The sequence below is a fragment of the Triticum aestivum genome, chromosome 2A (genome assembly GCF_018294505.1).
Source record: "Triticum aestivum cultivar Chinese Spring chromosome 2A, IWGSC CS RefSeq v2.1, whole genome shotgun sequence".
In the NCBI taxonomy this organism is placed as follows: domain Eukaryota; kingdom Viridiplantae; phylum Streptophyta; class Magnoliopsida; order Poales; family Poaceae; genus Triticum; species Triticum aestivum.
Genome location: NC_057797.1, coordinates 755,057,563 through 755,076,349, shown reverse-complemented (window position 1 = coordinate 755,076,349; position 18,787 = coordinate 755,057,563). Strand labels below are relative to the sequence as shown.

General features: G+C 44.7%; 2 protein-coding genes across 2 annotated transcripts; one reads left to right on the top strand and one right to left on the bottom strand.

Annotated features, from left to right (window-relative positions):
• The first annotated feature begins 8,237 nt into the window (after positions 1–8,237).
• On the top strand, positions 8,238–9,248 carry LOC123192010 (cytosolic sulfotransferase 5-like). Its single transcript, XM_044604501.1, has one exon. The coding sequence runs from the start codon at positions 8,238–8,240 to the stop codon at positions 9,246–9,248; it is 1,011 nt and encodes a 336-aa protein (XP_044460436.1).
• A 1,715-nt stretch (positions 9,249–10,963) lies between these two features.
• Positions 10,964–12,062, bottom strand: LOC123186470 (cytosolic sulfotransferase 15). Its single transcript, XM_044598233.1, has one exon. It carries the CDS (start codon positions 12,039–12,041, stop codon positions 11,073–11,075), a length of 969 nt encoding a protein of 322 aa, XP_044454168.1. The 5' UTR covers positions 12,042–12,062; the 3' UTR covers positions 10,964–11,072.
• Positions 12,063–18,787: the final 6,725 nt, after the last annotated feature.

The window sequence follows — 18,787 nt, the reverse complement described above, 5'->3', positions numbered from 1 at the left end:
GATCATTCTTTTTTTTCTAACATTCCGTGTTCTGTGCATTGACACACATTGCACACTCATCCTCTTAAGCCCGAAATATTCCATGGCCACGTATCTCGACCCGAACTATGACTCCAAGATAGACTACACAAATATCAAGAAAGTTCTTGATGATGTTCTCCCCGGCTACGCCAAATCTGGAGGCACCTTCACCAGGGTAGTTCGTAAGTATGGCAAGCACGTGTTCGCCCACAATATGACGTTCTACTGCGTCAAGCAGCCGCCTGGCGGTCAGAAGGATGCCTACTACACCCTCCATCACATGCGGGCGATCGTAAGGGACCATCATCACCTTCTGCTACCAGATAATCTCAAAGATTGGGCCGCGAGCTTGTCGGCAATCCAGGACGCGAACATCATACAAGAATTCTTTCGCATCCAGTCGGAGTTTACGGACATCATCCATCAAGATGTCCTTCATACCTCGGGGCAGTTCTACCTCAGATATCAACCGTCCAACAGTGAGATAGACGGAACGCTACAAATGCAGGCTGACAACGCCCGCGATTTCATGACCATCACAACAGACAGTGGCTTCATCCACGCTCCGGTCCCATGAGTCGAGTCGACAGTAGTGATGCTATGTGTAGTTCTGAAACATTGATTGGCTCATGTTGTAATTAAACTTTAATGAACTTGTATGTCTCTTTGGTTTGGACAGTCGTTCAACTTAGATGTAATCGTTGCTATTTATTAGTAGGACCATGAATCGTGCTATTAATGTCTTGCTTTTCTCTTCCGATCCTTTTGTTGCATACTTATATATTGCTTATGTATTATCTGTTGTTTGGCTTGTGCATAGAGATGCCGTCGTATGTCGTGTACAAGGGTAAGGTTCCCGAAGTCTACGGCGACTTGGAGGAGTGTCGGAGACAGGTTCACCGTTTCAGCGGTAACAGTTATAAAGGGTACACCACTAGGGCGGGGGCGGAATCTAGATACGCCCACTATCTAGCAGGAGAGAGGAGGGAGCGTTGGAGGAACCGAATGAAGACCAGTTTCATCGCGATGATGCTCATCGTGATGACCGCAGCTCTCTTCTATGTGATGGTAGTTTAGATGATCGATATCGACTTGTAATGTGAAGACAAACTCGCTACTCGCGGTCTCGAGACTTGTAATGTTCTATCTTTGTTCGGTCTTTTGAATTCAGAGACTAATATGATGAATTGTATTCGGAGACTAATCTTCTATTGTATTTGATGAATCTGCTGTTGCTGTGTGCTGTTGTCTAAATTCTATACAATAATATATTTTGTAACCTGTGAAAATATCAGAAATGAAAAAAAAATCCCTAATATTCATACTCGTGGCGCACCACACAAGACACTAATGGCGCACTATGATAATCACACTAATGGCGCATCACCCACTGGTGCGCCATTAGTATGCCAAAGCACATGGGTACATATGGCCCCCTGGGAGGCATTCTAATGGCGCACTATGGGCTATACTAATGGCGCACTACATCGTGCGCCATTAGAACACCAGATACTAATGGCGCACCAGTGGTGCGCCATTAGAATTTAATTCTAATGGCGTGATGCTAGTGGCGCACCAGTAGTGTGCCATTAGTAGGAAAAACTGGTGTGCCACTAGCATGACTTTTCCCAGTAGTGATTGCAAGAAAGATCAATGTAGTAGGCCAAACCAAACTGATAATTCGTAGAGACTTGCAAAGATAACCAATCATACATAAAAGAATTTAGAGAAGATTCAAATATTATTCATAGATAGACTTGATCATAAACCCACAATTCATCGGTCTCAACAAACACACCGCAAAAAGAAGATTACATCGAATAGATCTCCACAAGAGAGGGGGAGAACATTGTATTGAGATCCAAAAAGAGAGAAGAAGGCATCTAGCTAATAACTATGGACCCGTAGGTCTGAGGTGAACTACTCACACTTCATCGGAGGGGCTATGGTGATGATGTAGAAGCCCTCCGTGATCGATGCCCCCTCCGGTGGAGCTCCGGAACAGGCCCCAAGATGGGATCTCGTGGATACAGAAAGTTACGGCGGTGGAATTAGGGTTTTGGCTCCCTATCTGGTCGTTTGGGGGTACGTACATATATATAGGAGCAAGGAGTACGTCGGTGGAGCAACAGGGGGCCCACGAGGGTGGAGGGCGCGCCCCCCTACCTCATGGCCTCCTCTTTTGTGTCTTGACGTAGGGTCCAAGTCTCCTGGATCATGTTCGGTGAGAAAATCACGTTCCCGAAGGTTTCATTCCGTTTGGAGTCCGTTTGATATTCCTTTTCTTCGAAACCCTAAAATAGGCAAAAAAACAGCAATTCTGGGCTGGGCCTCTGGTTAGTAGGTTAGTCCCAAAAATAATATAAAAGTGGATAATAAAGCCCAATAATGTCCAAAACAGTAGATAATATAGCATGGAGCAATCAAAAATTATAGATACGTTGGAGACGTATCATAGGCTTGCTGGATGGTGATGGGTTGGATGAGATTTATCATGTAATCGAGTTAGTTTTGTTAGGGTTTGATCCCTAGTATCCACTATGTTATGAGATTGATGTTGCTATGACTTTGCTTTGTTTAATGCTTGTCATTAGGGCCCGAGTGCCATGATTTCAGATCTGAACCTATTATGTTTTCATCAATATACGAGAGTTCTTGATCCTATCTTGCAAGTTTATAGTCACTTACTATGTGTTATGATCCGGCAACCCCGAAGTGACAATAATCGGGACCACTCCTGGTGATGACCGTAGTTTGAGGAGTTCATGTATTCACTATGTGTTAATGCTTTGGTACGATACTCTATTAAAAGGAGGCCTTAATATTCCTTAGTTTCCGCTAGGACCTCGCTGCCACGGGAGGGTAGTGTTGGGGAACGTAGCAGAAATTCAAAATTTTCTACGCATCACCAAGATCAATCTATGGAGTAATCTAGCAACGAGGAGAAGGAGAGTGCATCTACATACCCTTGTAGATCGCTAAGCAGAAGCGTTCAAGTGAACGGGGTTGATGGAGTCGTACTCGTCGTGATCCAAATCACCGATGATCCTAGTGCCGAATGGACGGTACCTCCGTGTTCAACACACGTACAGCCCAGTGACGTCTCCTACGCCTTGATCCAGCAAGGGGAGAAGGAGAGGTTGCGGAAGACTCCATCCAGCAGCAGCACGAAGGCGTGGTGGTGGTGGAGGAGCGCGGGACTCCACAGGGCTTCGCCAAGCACTACGAGAGACGAGGAGGAAGAGAGGTAGGGCTGCGCCAAGAGGGAGAGGATCTCGTGTGTCTTGCAGCCTCCAATACCTCAAGTATATATAGGGGAAGGGGAGGGGCTGCGTACATACTTTCCCTATAACCCTAGCCTCATCGAACCTTAAGTGTGTAGACCCTACGGGTTCGGGAAACATGTAGACATGACCGAGACACCTCTCCGGTCAATAACCAACAGCGGGATCTGGATACCCATGTTGGCTCCCACATGCTCCACGAAGATCTCATCGGATGAACCACAATGTCAAGGACTTAATCAATCCCGTATATAATTCCCTTTGTCTAGCGGTACGATACTTGCCCGAGATTCGATCGTCGGTATCCCGATACCTTGTTCAATCTCGTTACCAGCAAGTCTCTTTACTCGTTCCGTAACACATCATCCCGTGATCAACTCCTTGATCACTTTGTGCACATTATGATGATGTCCTACCGAGTGGGCCCAGAGATACCTCTCCGTTTACACGGAGTGACAAATCCCAGTCTCGATTCGTGCCAACCCAACAGACACTTTTGGAGATACCTGTAGTGTACCTTTATAGCCACCCAGTTACGTTGTGATGTTTGGCACACCCAAAGCACTCCTACGGTATCCGGGAGTTGCACAATCTCATGGTCTAAGGAAATGATACTTGACATTAGAAAAGCTTTAGCATACGAACTACATGATCTTGTGCTAGGCTTAGGATTGGGTCTTGTCCATCACATCATTCTCCTAATGATGTGATCCCGTTATCAACGACATCCAATGTCCATGGTCAGGAAACCGTAACCATCTATTGATCAACGAGCTAGTCAACTAGAGGCTTACTAGGGACATGGTGTTGTCTATGTATCCACACATGTATCTGAGTTTCCTATCAATACAATTCTAGCATGGATAATAAACGATTATCATGAACAAGGAAATATAATAATAACCAATTTATTATTGCCTCTAGGGCATATTTCCAACAGGTAGGACAAAAGATGTCATGCAAGTTCTTTTCCATAAGCACATATGACTATATTTGAAATACATGCCTACATTACATTGATGAATTGGAGCTAGTTCTGTGTCACCTTAGATTATGACTGTTACATGATGAACGCATCCGACATAATTCTCTATCACCGATCCATTGCCTACGAGCTTTCCATATATTGTTCTTCGCTTATTTACTTTTCCGTTGCTATTGTTACAATCACTACAAAATACTAAAAACATTACTTTTGTTATCATTACCTTTTGCTACCGTTACCACTACTATCATATTACTTTGCTACTAAATACTTTGCTGCAGATATTAAGTTTCCAAGTGTGGTTGAATTGACAACTCAGCTGCTAATACTTGAGAATATTCTTTGGCTCCCCTTGTGTCGAATCAATAAATTTGGGTTGAATACTCTACCCTCGAAAACTGTTGTGATCCCCAACACTTGTGGGTTATCAAGGGCCACCGGCACGCGCCGCCCTCTCACCCACTCTCATTCTCAGTCGCCGCTAGATCGCCTAGACAAGGGCCGGAGCTCCAGTTTTTTTCTTTTTTCTTTTTGCAAAATCGCCTCCCCGTTTGCTTGCAGTGACATCATGTACAAGTAGTAGTCTTAGTGAAGCACATACGAAAGGGAATATAAAGTCAGGTGGAGCTCCGGAAGCGTAGGGGCGTCTGTCAACCAACGCGATCGATTACTTGGGCTACACTCGGCTTACGAGTTATGAAAGAAAATGTCGGCTGCCCATCGCTGCTAGCGACGACGCGCAGCTGGGGGGCAAGGTCCCATTTTCAAAATCTACCCCCCCCCCCGCCCCCGCCCCCCGTGGATCGTCTTTTCAGTTTTGTTCAAAGCAAAAGAAAATGATAAAAACTTAAAAAAATAAAATCCTTCGAGATGTAGTTATATTACTACATCTACTAGTGAGGAAAATTAAAAAACTTAATTTTGTACATGTTTTGCAAAAAAGTGTCTTGAAAAAGTAAAACGTCTATAACTTTTGCATACAATGTTGAACAAAATGTATAATATATCAAAATGTTCAGCACGAAAATCCGCATCCGATTTTGACATCCTACAGCCTGTTTGCAAATTTTTAGAATCTTCAAATTCTAAAAGGAAAAAAAGTTATGCTCAAATTTTAGTTTTTTTTAATTTTGGTTAAATCAGGTCAAACTACTTATTCAAGAAGTATTAGTATTACTAAATAATTATTCAAGAATATTAGTGTTACTAAATAATTATTATAGTTTTTTAGAATTTTGGTCAAATCTGGTCAAACTATGGTCAAACTACTTATTCAAGAAATATTAGTGTTACTACATAATTATTCAAGAATATTAGTGTTAGTAAATAATTATTTCAATTTTTTGAATTTTTGTCAAATCTGGTCAAACTATGGTCAAACTACTTATTTAAGAAATATTAGTGTTACTAAATAATTATTGTTTTTTAGAATAATAGTTTCAAACTCAAACAGTGAAACATGTGACTTCATGCTCAAACTAAACTCCTGAGGGTTAATAGGATTAACATCTTACTATTGTTAGGAAAACAACAAGTGCAGACTTGGAAACGAGGGGGAATAGAACCCGGAAGTTAAGCGTGCTCAGGCTGGAGTAGTGAGAGGATGGGTGACTGGTCGGGAAGTTAGATGATTTGGAGATGTGGGGTGATTAGAGATTAGAGGTTAAATTGAGCAGTGATGAGGGGTGATTAGAGATTAAATTGGAAAAGTAATTCAGAAATTTGAAAATCGGAAAAAATTCAAAAAAATTAAAAATTTGTTTTCGTAAATATACCTTTAGTCCTGGTTGGTGTTACCAATCGAAACTAAAGGTGGATCTCCAGACAGCGGCCACGTGGACGGCCTTTAGTAACCGGGACTAAAGGGGGGAGGCTTTAGTAACGACCCTTTAGTCCCGGTTCTAGAGGGAACCGGGACAAATGACCCTTTTTCTACTAGTGATAGAGATTACCCAGCCAGCTGCCGCATCCCTCCCCCCTGCCCCCCACAAAAGCTAGGGTTCATCTGCCTCCTGCCGGCGCCGGTCCGCCTCGTCTCCGGTGGCCTTAGGGCCATGGGGCAGAGTGGATCCCGGCCCTTGCCGATGGGAGGGCTCTATTTTTAGATCTCTTTTTGAGTTCTATTAGAGTTTGTGTCCTGCTTAGGAAGGTGAGACGACAGAGCTCCCTGAAGATGGAATAAAGGTCTCCCCGCCTAGCCCCGTTCCGGTGATGCCTCTTGCATCGTCGGTGGGCGTGTGGAGGTGTGTGTGCGGCAGATCTGTCTTTGGTGGATTTGCTCAGATTTGTTCGTCGTTTGTCTATGGTCATGTGTCTTCAGGTTGGATCCTTCTGATTTAAGCTCTTCATCAGCGGTAGTTGCTGTTCTGGTGCGTTGGTTCTATGGGGTCTTAGCACGACGACTTCCCGACTGTATATTACAACTAGATTTGCCCGACTCCTTCGCCTCGCTTTAATGCTTGTAGTCGTCGCTAGGTGGTCTACGGATCTAATTGTAGTTTTTATTGTTTCTAGTGTTCGTTGTACTACCATGATTGAAGATGAATAGATTGAAAGTTTTTCAAAAAAAAGGAAAAGTTCCCGATCTCCCATAACTACGTCCTCTACTTCCTCCACAAAGTGGCCGAGATACGACCGATCAAGCATCTTACTACCTCCTATCCGATTTAGGCTGGCCATAGGGGGGTAACATAACCGGTATCATGCGCTTGAGACTCACAAGCATGCTTATGTGGCACACAATTAAAGAAGAAAGAGAGGGTTATAGTAACATAGGTAGATACCGAATCATAATAAATATTTTACTAATATGTGTCTTGCATGGCAATAAATTAGACCACATATGATACCAATCTATGTTACTATGCACTATGGATATAGTATCATACACTAGTATCATATGCATGATACTAGTATATGATACTCCTCACTATGGCCAGCATTATAAGGCTTAATTCAAAAATCTTACCAAACAAGGTAGATGACGAGTGATGGAATACTTTTTGTAGTTTGTAAAAGCCCTCAATTAATGCGCTTGTTTTCCTTAAATAATTGTGTTTACCAACGCATTAATGCAATACATATGCATGCATGAAGTACATGCATTGATCAATTTTCTCTTAATCCTTACATGCAATGAACTAATGCATCTTAAAATCTGAGCATGTGATGGGAAACAATTAAATTGAGACTTAAAATCAAGAAATCTAAAATTTTGCTTGTAACATCAAATGAACCATCCACTGATACAGCCGCTACCCAACCCGCGGCCGGCGGAGGCCAACTTAGTGCTGATTGTTGCTGAACAATCTTCACCGACCGGCGTGGTAAGTGATCTGTTATAATAGCTTTCTCCTTGATCGGATCTCTGCCTTCGTCATCTTTGATCAAAAATGCTACACCTACAGGACTTACAGGCTGTTACAGACTCTTTTCAAACTTAATAAACATCCCCCCCTGATTTTCATGGGGGTGGGCCCGCGTCCTCCCCTTACACCCAATCAAAAACTGCCACATCAAATTAATCATGTAAACTCATGTAAAAACCTGTATGTGTAGCATTGCTGATCTTTGATCAACAAAGTGTATCACCTCTTCACCTTAATTAATGCTAATGACAAATGACCTTTACAAAAATAAAAATCCCCCTCACCAAACACGCAGTGAATTGAAAAATGCTGAGAAGTGGGAGCTGACACAGAGAAGTGAGATGGACAGATCATGGTTGAGAATGTGGGTGGGATCCATTTGGATATACATATGTGGGCTGCAGGTGTATGTCGTCTGCCCAATTTTCTACTGTATTTATCAAGTGGGTTGCAAGTGGAGGGGCGTGCATGGTACTGGATGCTCCACTCCACTGCGGTGGCTGCTCTTTGCCATACGCGAGATTTTGTGCCTTATATAGATATAAGTAGAAGAAGAAGAGCATGCCGACCTTGGCTTCCATGGCAACTCCAGAAGACGGGCCGGTTCCTTTTGAGGACACCCTTGTTGGTACAAACCCCGTCTCCTCGCCGCAGCAGCGTGAGGATGAGCATGCGGACCTTGTCGCCACCCTGCCGAGCGCGCTGGAGGCCAACGGTGTCAAGAAGCTCCGTCTTTACCAGGGCTTCTGGCTACGCGATATCCACGTACCGGCGGCCATCGCGCTCCAGCGGCGATTCGAGCCTCGCCCCGACGACGTCATTGTGGCCAGCTTGCCCAAGTGTGGCACCACGTGGCTCAACGCCCTGACCTTCGCGACGATGGCACGCAGGGCATACCCACCCGCCGGCGCCGACCACCCGCTCCGCCGCCTGAACCCGCACCAGTGCGTGCCTTTCCTGGAGGGCCTCTTCCAGGGCGGCCGGGAGGCGGAGCTCGAGGCGCTCCCGTCCCGGCGCCTCATGAACACGCACATGCCGCTCCCGATGGTGCCGTCGGCCATGCCCGGCTGCCGGGTCGTCTACGTATGCAGGGACCCCAAGGACATGGCCGTCTCGGCGTGGCATTTCCTCCGCCGCCTGCAGACGGACCTGGCGTTCAGCGTCGTCTTCGAGTCCGTCTGCGACGGCGCGGTGGCGTTCGGCCCGGTCTGGGACCACGTCCTCGGCTACTGGCGCGCGAGCAGGGCGATGCCGGACAAGGTGATCTTCCTGCGGTACGAGGAGCTGCTCCGCGACCCGGCCGAGAACGTGCGAAAGCTGGCGAGGTTCCTCGGAATGCCATTCTCCGCAGCGGAGGACGCGGCCGGCACCGTCGACAGCATCGTCCAACTCTGCAGCTTCGGGCACCTCAAGGGCCTGGACGCCAACAAAACTGGGCATTTGGATCCCCTCCTCCCCGTCCCGCGTGATGCGCTCTTCAGGAATGGGGCGTCCGGCGATTGGGTGAACCACATGACGCCGGAAATGGCGAGTCGGCTGGACAAGATCGTAGCTGACAAAATGCGCGGGACAGGGCTCACTTTTCAGTGACATTTTACCCATTCACGCATTACTTTTCTGGTCGTTTTCCCGTCAATATATCCAATAAATCCCTGCAATGTATTGCCAGCATTTTCTTTTAAATCAGTATCAGTAGTCCATCCAATTTTTTAGTCCACATATTAGGTTTGTCTTCAGTCAAACCTTTCAAAGTTGGACAAGTTTATAAAAAAAATGAACATTCACAGTACCAATCAATACCATGTCCGTCATGAAATATAATTACATATTGCATTTATTTTATGTTGTAGATGTTGATCATTTTAATATATATAAATTTGATCAAACTTCACCAAGTTTGACTTAAGACCAACCAAATATGTGGGTAAAAAAAATGGAAAGAGTAGTTTGGTGAACTAGGTCGTTGGTGCATGCAACTTAATATCTAGTATGGCACAACATGTAGCACATCTCCTAAAAGCATCTACAACCACATGTACGTAATTCGAGTCTCTATACGCCCACGGAAGCGTCCGTCCGTGGACAGTGAGCGGACGGATCTCAAAACTTAGCATTTACAGCCACGGTCCCTATTTTCAAAACACCAAATTTATACAAACACATGCATGTTGATCATTTTGGACAAACATAGCTTTGGTTGCGAAGTGTTTCAGAGCTGCAGAAGCTCACAACCTGATTGACGACCCCCCTCTTCTCCTCCTCTTCGGTGAAGTGATGTTTCTTGGCGATGATTTTGGCAACGAGCGGTCGAAGGAAACAACGGTGGATACAACGGTACGCGATGCCACCTGACTTGGAAAGAAAACGACCTGTGATGATGAAAGTGAGTAGTTACATGTAGCACTTTTCAGAAACCTAATTCGCCTTTTCCGATGCAAGATCACAAAGGCAAGAGGATCCAAACAATTCGCCTTTTCCGGTGCAAGATCACAAAGGCAAGAGGATCCAAACAATTGCTCTCCTGCTCATGGGTGGAGACGCCAGCGTTCCAGATGGGGACATGATGGTGCCAGAAACTACTTAACTCGATTTTATGTACCTTTTGGCGGTGGCTGATAGGTCATATATATGGGAGAACCGGATATTCTCGTGTCGCAAACTCGCAATCACGGTCTACACTGACTAGATTTCCATCTTCTAAACAATTTACTGGGCAAGAAACCAAAAAATGAAACGACAAAAGAATTGTGCTCTTGCAAGGCACAAAACAAATTTCAGAAGACCATTCACATCCTTGCTGCACACCCGCGTCCTTCGCACCGGCACCAACCCGGCCAGGTCAGCCGAGCGGGCGTGTGTTGTTCTCTTCCTCTTCTCGTACCCATCACTTATTGATGTGCGGAGACTCCACTATACATGTTGCTCACACTCCACCTCTAGTCCTGATGTGGGACTAAATATTGCACCTCCACCTCGGTGCCATACATGAGTGTTTTGATTTCTTTGGAATATGAGAGTTATTCACATGAGCGAAGCCCACTAATTCTAACAGTCGGTACTGATTTTTTCCAAGTAGTTGGAGTAATGCCTTTCTTTGTTTTCTCTTCCTCTTATTATTATTATTTTTGGTTGTGTGAATGCTTCGACTTGGTCATGACATTGTATTGGTGTGCAGAGGCTGCATGCAATTGGTAACATTTTGATATCAATATTTTGGGTACAAAGGGACTAGTATATTGCTCTTTATAAAAAAACACAAACTGATCTTTACCGGTTACCGCAACTAACTTTTCACAAAGGCCAGGTCACCATAAACATGATTATTTAATTTTATTGCGGTGTACATAGACTTCATGATACATCAATATAATATTATAGGCACTCCCACTGCTAGATGCAAGACAAGAATGCACCTCAGAACTCTAGAGCAGATCCTTTGAACTTTTCCTCCACGAGGCGATCCATTTTTTCTCCCATTTCTTCGCTCATATGGTTCACCCAGTCCCCAACCTTCCCTTTCCTAAACAGTGAGGAGTGCTGGATGAAAATCTTACCTCCTGCACGCTCCGCACCGCCTGTTTTGTTAACGTCTAGGTTGCGAAGTGATTCGAAGCTGCAGAAGCTCACAACCTGATCGACGACCCCACTCTTCTCCTCCTCTTCCGTGAAGGGCACGTCCAGGAAGCTTGCGAGCTTCCTAACGACCGTGAGCGGATCGGACACAATCTCTTCATACTTGAGAAACATCACCTCTTGCGGCCTCGCCAAGCTTTCTTTCCAGTACTGGAGATAATGGTCCCAGAACGGCCCGAACGGGGAGAACCCTTCGCAGAACATGCTGAATGCATCGTCGAGGGCGATAGGAGCCCCTTTGCCCATCTTGTTGTCGAAGTGCCACCTTGACACGAAGGCGTCTTTGGGCTCGCGGCAGAGGTAGACGACCCTGCAGCCGACGGTGGAGATGGCCGGCGGGAGCAGCGAGGGAGGCAGGTGGGTGGCGAGCAGCCTCGGCGAAGGGAGCGTCTCGAGGAAGTCGAGGTCTCCGCCCACGGCTCCGATGAAGGGCACGACACGCTGCGGGTTGGTCGTGAGCAGAGGGCTGTCGGTGAGGTCGCAGCGGGAGCGGGCGGAGATGGTGAAGGCGAGGGCCTTGAGCCAGGTGGTGCCGCTCTTGGGGTGGGTGGCGAGGATGATGTCGTCGCGCCGGGGCTTGAAGTTGTCTCTCACCAGCATGAATCTTCTCACCATGTGTGATCTCAGCCAGCACTTGTTGTAGAGGGTGAGCGGCGTCGACCATCCTTCCCTTGTGGGAAGTGTGGCCACGAGAGCTTCAGTTGGGTCATTAGTAGAGCTCTCTTTGATCTCAGACTCAACTTGTGCCATACTGAGAGTGAGAGGTGGAAGAGTGTGTGGGTCGAACTTAGCTAAGGGATTTGGGGGGTGTTATATAGAGGTAACCATGACTGGAAGAAGATGTTATGAGCGAAGCGAGGGGACAGGGATGTGCTAGCTAACCCTACCTACTGCCATCAATCAATCATCCTCATCTCCAGCTTCATACATTTGCTCGCCATCTTCCACCAACAAAGCAACAGGTCCAGGTCCAACAACTACCACCACCTTTGCAGATTCAAACAAAATGAAACTTCTCCAATCCGCAAACCTCGGCGTGCTGATCCCTCACCCGGACAGTTGGTCACTGGGGTTCATTTCTCTTGTTGGCCATAGGCCATAGCATCACTCCATTCAGAGCAAATTTTTCTCTTCTTTTTGTTTTTCTTACGGGTTTTCGTCTACTAGTATTTTTTCAAATTCCCAACAGACACCATGAAATTTTGGAGGTTAACCCTGGCTCATACTCCCTCCTTTTTAAAATGTACTACATTCTAGACATTTAAAATTGCACTGATCGATGTTCCCACATCTCGCACAATAATCTAGAGTATGGGACGCACCACGTATTAATTACCCTGTCGTACTGTGGCAACATAAAACAATTCTGCTTATATCATCTCAATAATGGAGTATATAAGATGAAAGTTGATTCTCATACAACCCTTCATGACTTGTACAAATCTGCATTTTGAAAATAATAATAAATCATAGTTTTTTAGAATAATCAAGAGTTGTTAACACATTATGGCAGAAAAATATTGCAAATCCAATTTTTTAAACTATTTCTGAACTATACAATGCAATACATGTCTTAAGGCCAGACATTCTAAGTTTAACTATGTTCAAAAATATTTAGTTAGAGCGCAACGAATTGATCATAATGTTTTCCTCGTGGCAGAAATACAGCTAGATTACCACATGGCACACGTGGTGAGCAATCCCAAATAAATATATAGTTGGATTAAAGAAAAGAAAAACTACATTAATCCTGCCTCTAGCCTTTGAGAAGGAAAAAAATTTAGACAAAAAGGTATTCATGTTTATACTGATGGGAACCAAAACAATCCGTGTTCCTAAACAATAAGGAGACAAATGTATTGGTTTACCATTTCTTTGAAGATCAAAATGTTTGATGATAAGGAGATTGGTAATACAATGAAATCTGGAGATCAAGTTACATGATATGTGTGTTTCGAGGTCAGCATCGTTGATGTTTTTTTTTTGCAGGGAAGCATTCACGCCTTTTCAATCTCGTATAGGTGGTTGAGGCCTATTCTGATGTAGGCCACTGCATAAAAAAATAACCTCCTTTTTACATTGTAGTGCATTATAGGTCCTCTTAAGGCAAAGCAAAACAAAGAACCAAATTTATTGTAAGTCGAAGGGGCTCATCCCTTCCCCATAAGGCCCCATCACTAGGGCATAAGCGTAAACTTGCAAAGAATTGTTGTTTTATTTCTTTATGTCCCTTTATGTAGTTCAATAAAATGGCTAATCTGGCTGAGTTGAAAGGCTAAAACATAGAAGCTTTGCGTAAGTTGAAAACCTCTCACTTTGAAGGAAATGTTTTGACCAGTTGAAGGGATTTTGTTGAAGTTGGATTTTGAAATGATTATGATTATGTTCATGGCTTTTCGAATTGGCAATTTTTATAACTAAAGTCTAGAATGTGCTACATTTTACAAAGAGGGTGTATGGACTAGAGTTAACCTCCAAAGTTTCGGGGAGTTTGCTGGAATTAGAAAAAAAGAGTAGTATGTGCCTCATTTTTACTCCACGCATACGTCAGAAATTACTCCCTCCAGCCCATAATATAAGACATTTTTACAAGCTAACATATAGCTTGCAAAAACATCTTATATTATGGGACAGAGGAGTATGTTGTTGTATATATTGTATCTGTACAATGTTAATGAGTTTGCACTGCATTGCATGATCAGATGGGGAAATAGCATGTATTTTTATTCTAGTTCTGTTGATGACTCTGGTGTGGATTTCATTTTCAGTTTTTTTCTCTCTTGGAAATAGATTTCAACGTTTTCCGGTTGTGCAGAAAGTTTTCACTATGCGAATCTGGGAAAAGTTCATGCCAAACCCCGACGAGAGCTCAAAAACAGTGTTTGATTGCCATGGGTAGTATTATCGAGTTGGTTGGATAAAGACTGGATAATGTCATTGTTATTATAGGAGTACTTTTGCTCAATCAAGCTTCAATACCTGAAGGGAGTCCTTTTTGAGCAACTAATGATGTGGATTAAATATAGGTAAATCTGACCCATATCTATAGCAATATAAAAAGACCCAAAAGGGCAGATTCAAATCATCTCGACCGTCAAATCATGTTATCTAGCGGTTCAAATCGCTTCAATGTTGAGCACCAAACATGTTTAACGCTCTAATTACCCACCACTGCCATTGGTTATAAACACGTTTTGACGATATCCCATGAAATCTGTCATGTAATTAATATCCTACCATTCCCACGAAAAAGTATTTGATATCTTACCAAATACCAATTTGAAACATATATCTTACTTAATATAACGTGCAACTAATGCCCTATCTAATATAAACATACATTGCACGTACATTATTACTAGTTATAATAAAATATAGGTACTGTAGATGTCCTGTTTTACGAGTGTAAATTATATGTAGATCTGATCCGTATATAACTTAAAAATATAGGTACATCTGATCCATAAAATTTAAAATACAGATTGATCTGATCCTTATAAATTAAATATAGATGGATCTTTTTTTTGCGGATAAAATATAGATGGATCTGATCTGTGTAACTTTAATATGGTTGCGCCCATCCTCTCATGCCACCGATGGCTCAATACGTGCCGGAGGGGAGTGCCACCGACTTCGCTGCTCCCTACCCTCCCCGCACTTCCTACCACGAGTGGATCCGGAGCATCAGCGGGCCCGAATTGCACATCGGAATCGGATCGGCTGTCTTCTCCAGATCGGCCATCGTCCAAGTTGACAATGCCGACAAGCTGCAGGCAATGCTACATATGTATATTTGGGTCTCCAGTGCTTCACATGACATGTTTACAATGCATGTAATCTCTTCGGAAGCTCAAAGCATTTTGAAGGAGATAGGCACTTCATTGGACAGACAAGGCAGCAGGTTCATTGCGTGCATAAATGACACTATGATGCAGGTGAAGCAGACACTCATCAAGGACGGCGACTCATGGGCTATCGAGATTCCGCGGGGAGGGGGCGAGGTTCACAGGAACATTCGATTGTTGGTGGATTGCATACTGTTGATGAGGAACACCAAGGCTTCGACGGACAACTCCGCACAGAGCCACAACACAGAAAAGCTTCGTGACCTGATACATGACATGAGCAATTTCCTCAAGGAACTGCTTCTGAAAAAATCAGAGCTGTGCTTGGATCCAAGTCTCAGGTACATGTTCCTGCTCAATAATTATTATTTCATAGCACAGATGACAAAGCCATCGGCATCATTGGATCTTGGTTTGCGGTTTCAGTTTGGACACCACCAGGGACTTATACTTACACCTGAATGTGACAAGTACATGGGCAGCTACCTGGATGTGTCTTGGGGACATGTGTTGTCCTTCATACAGCAACCCAAGATTCCTGGACTGCTTCATCATTGGATGAACACCTCTTCACGCTGTTCCCTGGCTAAATTCAACTTGGCCTTTCATAAAACGCACCAGGCTCAGAAGTTCTGGAAGGTTCCAGACCCTCAGCTCGGAGATGTGCTGCGGAGAACTACCGCCGAGAGAGTTATTTTAGCTTACCGTAACTACTTGAAGCAGCATCCGGAGATAGAGAAATACTGTGGTGACGGAGGAAGCGGTCCTGATGTTTTGAAGGAGATGTTGGGAGAGCTATTTGAAGGATAAAAACTGCTTCAGCCTTATGCGGTTACTAGTGCAGAACCGAGCAATAGCACCGGTTCGTAAGGCCCTGAACCGCCACTAAAGTGTGGGCACTAAACACACCCCCCTTTAGTATCGGTTCAGTATGAACCGGTGCTAAAGGGCAACCACGTGACACGAGCCAGCTCCGGGGACAGGGAGCCATTTAGTACCGGTTGGTGTCGGTATTAAAAGGTTTAGGGGGGTTTTGGGTTTATGATTTCTTTTTCATTTAATTTTGTGTTTTCCATTTAATTTTTTTGTTTGCTGGTATTTTACGATACTACATATTGTACATGTTATGCATATATATAAATAGAATTTTTAGTAGAACCGATCATATATTTTATCTACAAGCAGTGGTAGTTACCATCTAGCTAGCTGCCCTCCACGTGTCCACACCGTTGCACGTAGCACCAAGCCAACTAGATTGATGGATCCGGTTAACGGGTTCTATGGAAGTCCAATAGGACCAATTAATTTACTTTTGTTATTAAATAATCCAGCAAATTGTTCAACTACTTCCTCAAATCTAGGCTTCATACATAGATCAAATAGTTTATTGGATAAGCATGTGCGGACGTGATGCCTATTATTCCCAGAGGAAGAAAATGTAGCCAGAATAGTATAGTGTATGTAAACTTTATACATGGATCGTAGTTTTTGTTAGAAGTAGGTAGTGTGGAGTGTGAACTTTATACAAAAATGATTGTACATAGTATATGTAACACCCTGGATATGATTTACCTAATATGTAATCCAACTCTTGCCGTTTCCGGCGTTAAGTTATTTTATTTTCTCGGGTTTGGGTTTTTGTCTCCGTGTGTTGTTATCGTTGTCATGCATCTCATATCATGTCATCATGTGTATTGCATTTGCATACATGTTCATCTCATGCATTCGAGCATTTTCCCCGTTGTCTGTTTTGCATTTCGGTGCTCCGTTCTCCTCCGGTGGTCATTTCTACCTTTTTTTCGTGTGTGGGGTTTAAAAATTTCTGGATTGGACCGAGATGTGCCAAGCGGCCTTGGTTTACTACCGGTAGACCGCCTGTCAAGTTTCGTACCATTTGGACTTCGTTTGATGCTCCAACGGTTAACCGAGGGACCGAAAAGGCCTCGTGTGTTGCAGCCCAACACCCCTCCAAGTTGGCCCAAAACCCACCAAAACCCTCTCTATCATCTAGAGCGTTCGAGCACGATCGCGTGGCCGAAAACCGCACCTCATTTGGACTCTCCTAACTCCTCCTATGCCTATTTAAAGACCCCCCGAAAAATCTCCTTCTCCTTCCCCCGAAAACCCTAGATCCATTCCATCCGCCGCCGCCGGACAAAAAAAGCCACCGACGGACGTGTCCGGTCCGCCCGCCGCCGCCACGTGTCAATGTCCGGTTCGCCGTCGCCCGCGCGCCCACATCGCCGCGCGGCCCGCCGGGACCCAGGCGGGGCCCTCCCGGCCCGGAGCCGCCGCCGCCCGAGAGCCGCTCGCCCTCCTCGCGTCCGATCGCGCCTCCGCCACCCAGGTCGCCGTCCACCGCCCCGCTCTCCGTTCGCCGGCGGGAGCTCGTCGCCGGCCGCCCCCGCGCCTCCTTGCCTCCCCCGCGGTGGCCGGAGCCCTCCCCGCCGCCGGATCCGGCCGGGAGAGGCCGGATCTACCTCTCCCTCACCTCCCCGCCGCTCCATCGACCTCGCCGGAGCCGCGGCGACCTCGCCGGACTTACCTCGGTTCGCGTGCCGAGGAACCCTAGATCTTGCGCGGTTGACTTTCTCCCTCTCTTTTATATTTTTTTGCATACTTCACAGCATCGTAACTCCTCATCCATAGCTCCGTTTTGGGCATATAGCATATCAAAATGTTCGTCTCAGAGAGTACATCATTTCATCTCATTGCATCATTTTCATTTGAGTTCATCTTGATGCCCGAAATGCTGTTAGAAGAATGCTATTTGAGATAATTGTCAGATCTGCTGCTCCATTTAGATATTTGTCATTTTTGCCATGATATTTGTGTGCATGATATGCCCCTGAGCTCTACATGTGTTTTGTTATATGCTTTTCCATCTTTCCAGAGATGCAACCCATGTATTTTTGTGATGTGTGTGGTGACTAGCACAAGCTTGCAAAGTGGAGCATTCGTTAATGCTGATTTCAGGGACTTAGCATTTCCACTAAGTCCTTGGTCTGTTTATCTCATTATGCCGTATGTTCATGTTATTTCCTAGTGATCCGTGCCTCTTTTGAGGATGATCAGTAAGGATGTTTTGTTAATCTTGTAGTGCTCTACCCATCCATGTCTTTGTTTGAAATTATGGAGCACCCTAGCTTGAGTCAATCGAGCTCTACTTTTGCTATTTCGTGAATCTGGGCAGATTGTCTAGTTAGTGATTTTGTCGAGGATGTTGTAGTTGATCCGTGCATGCTATGTTAGTGTTCTTGCCATTTCTAGCTTGTATAATGTGTATTCTTGATGGGTGTATGCTTAGATTATCATGACATGCTCTGAAGTGAGTGCATCGAGCTCGTAAACATGCCTACTTGATATCTGATTTGCATGCTCCAGTTTTCACCAAGTCTGAGAACTGATTATGTTTTTGCCATGTTCACATGCTTGCAAATGTATTTTCTGATCCCTTTTGGCTCAAGGTCACTAAGGGACTTTTGTTAAGCTCTTTGAGTAGCTCCATGCCATGCTTTACTTTGCCATGTTCAGGTCCTGTAGCATATAGTTTTCATACTTCAAAGTGTGCTACCTGATCTGAAATTCCAGACAAGTGTTAATTTCACTAAGTCTGAAATCTGTTTACCAAATGCATTTTTGCCATGCTTG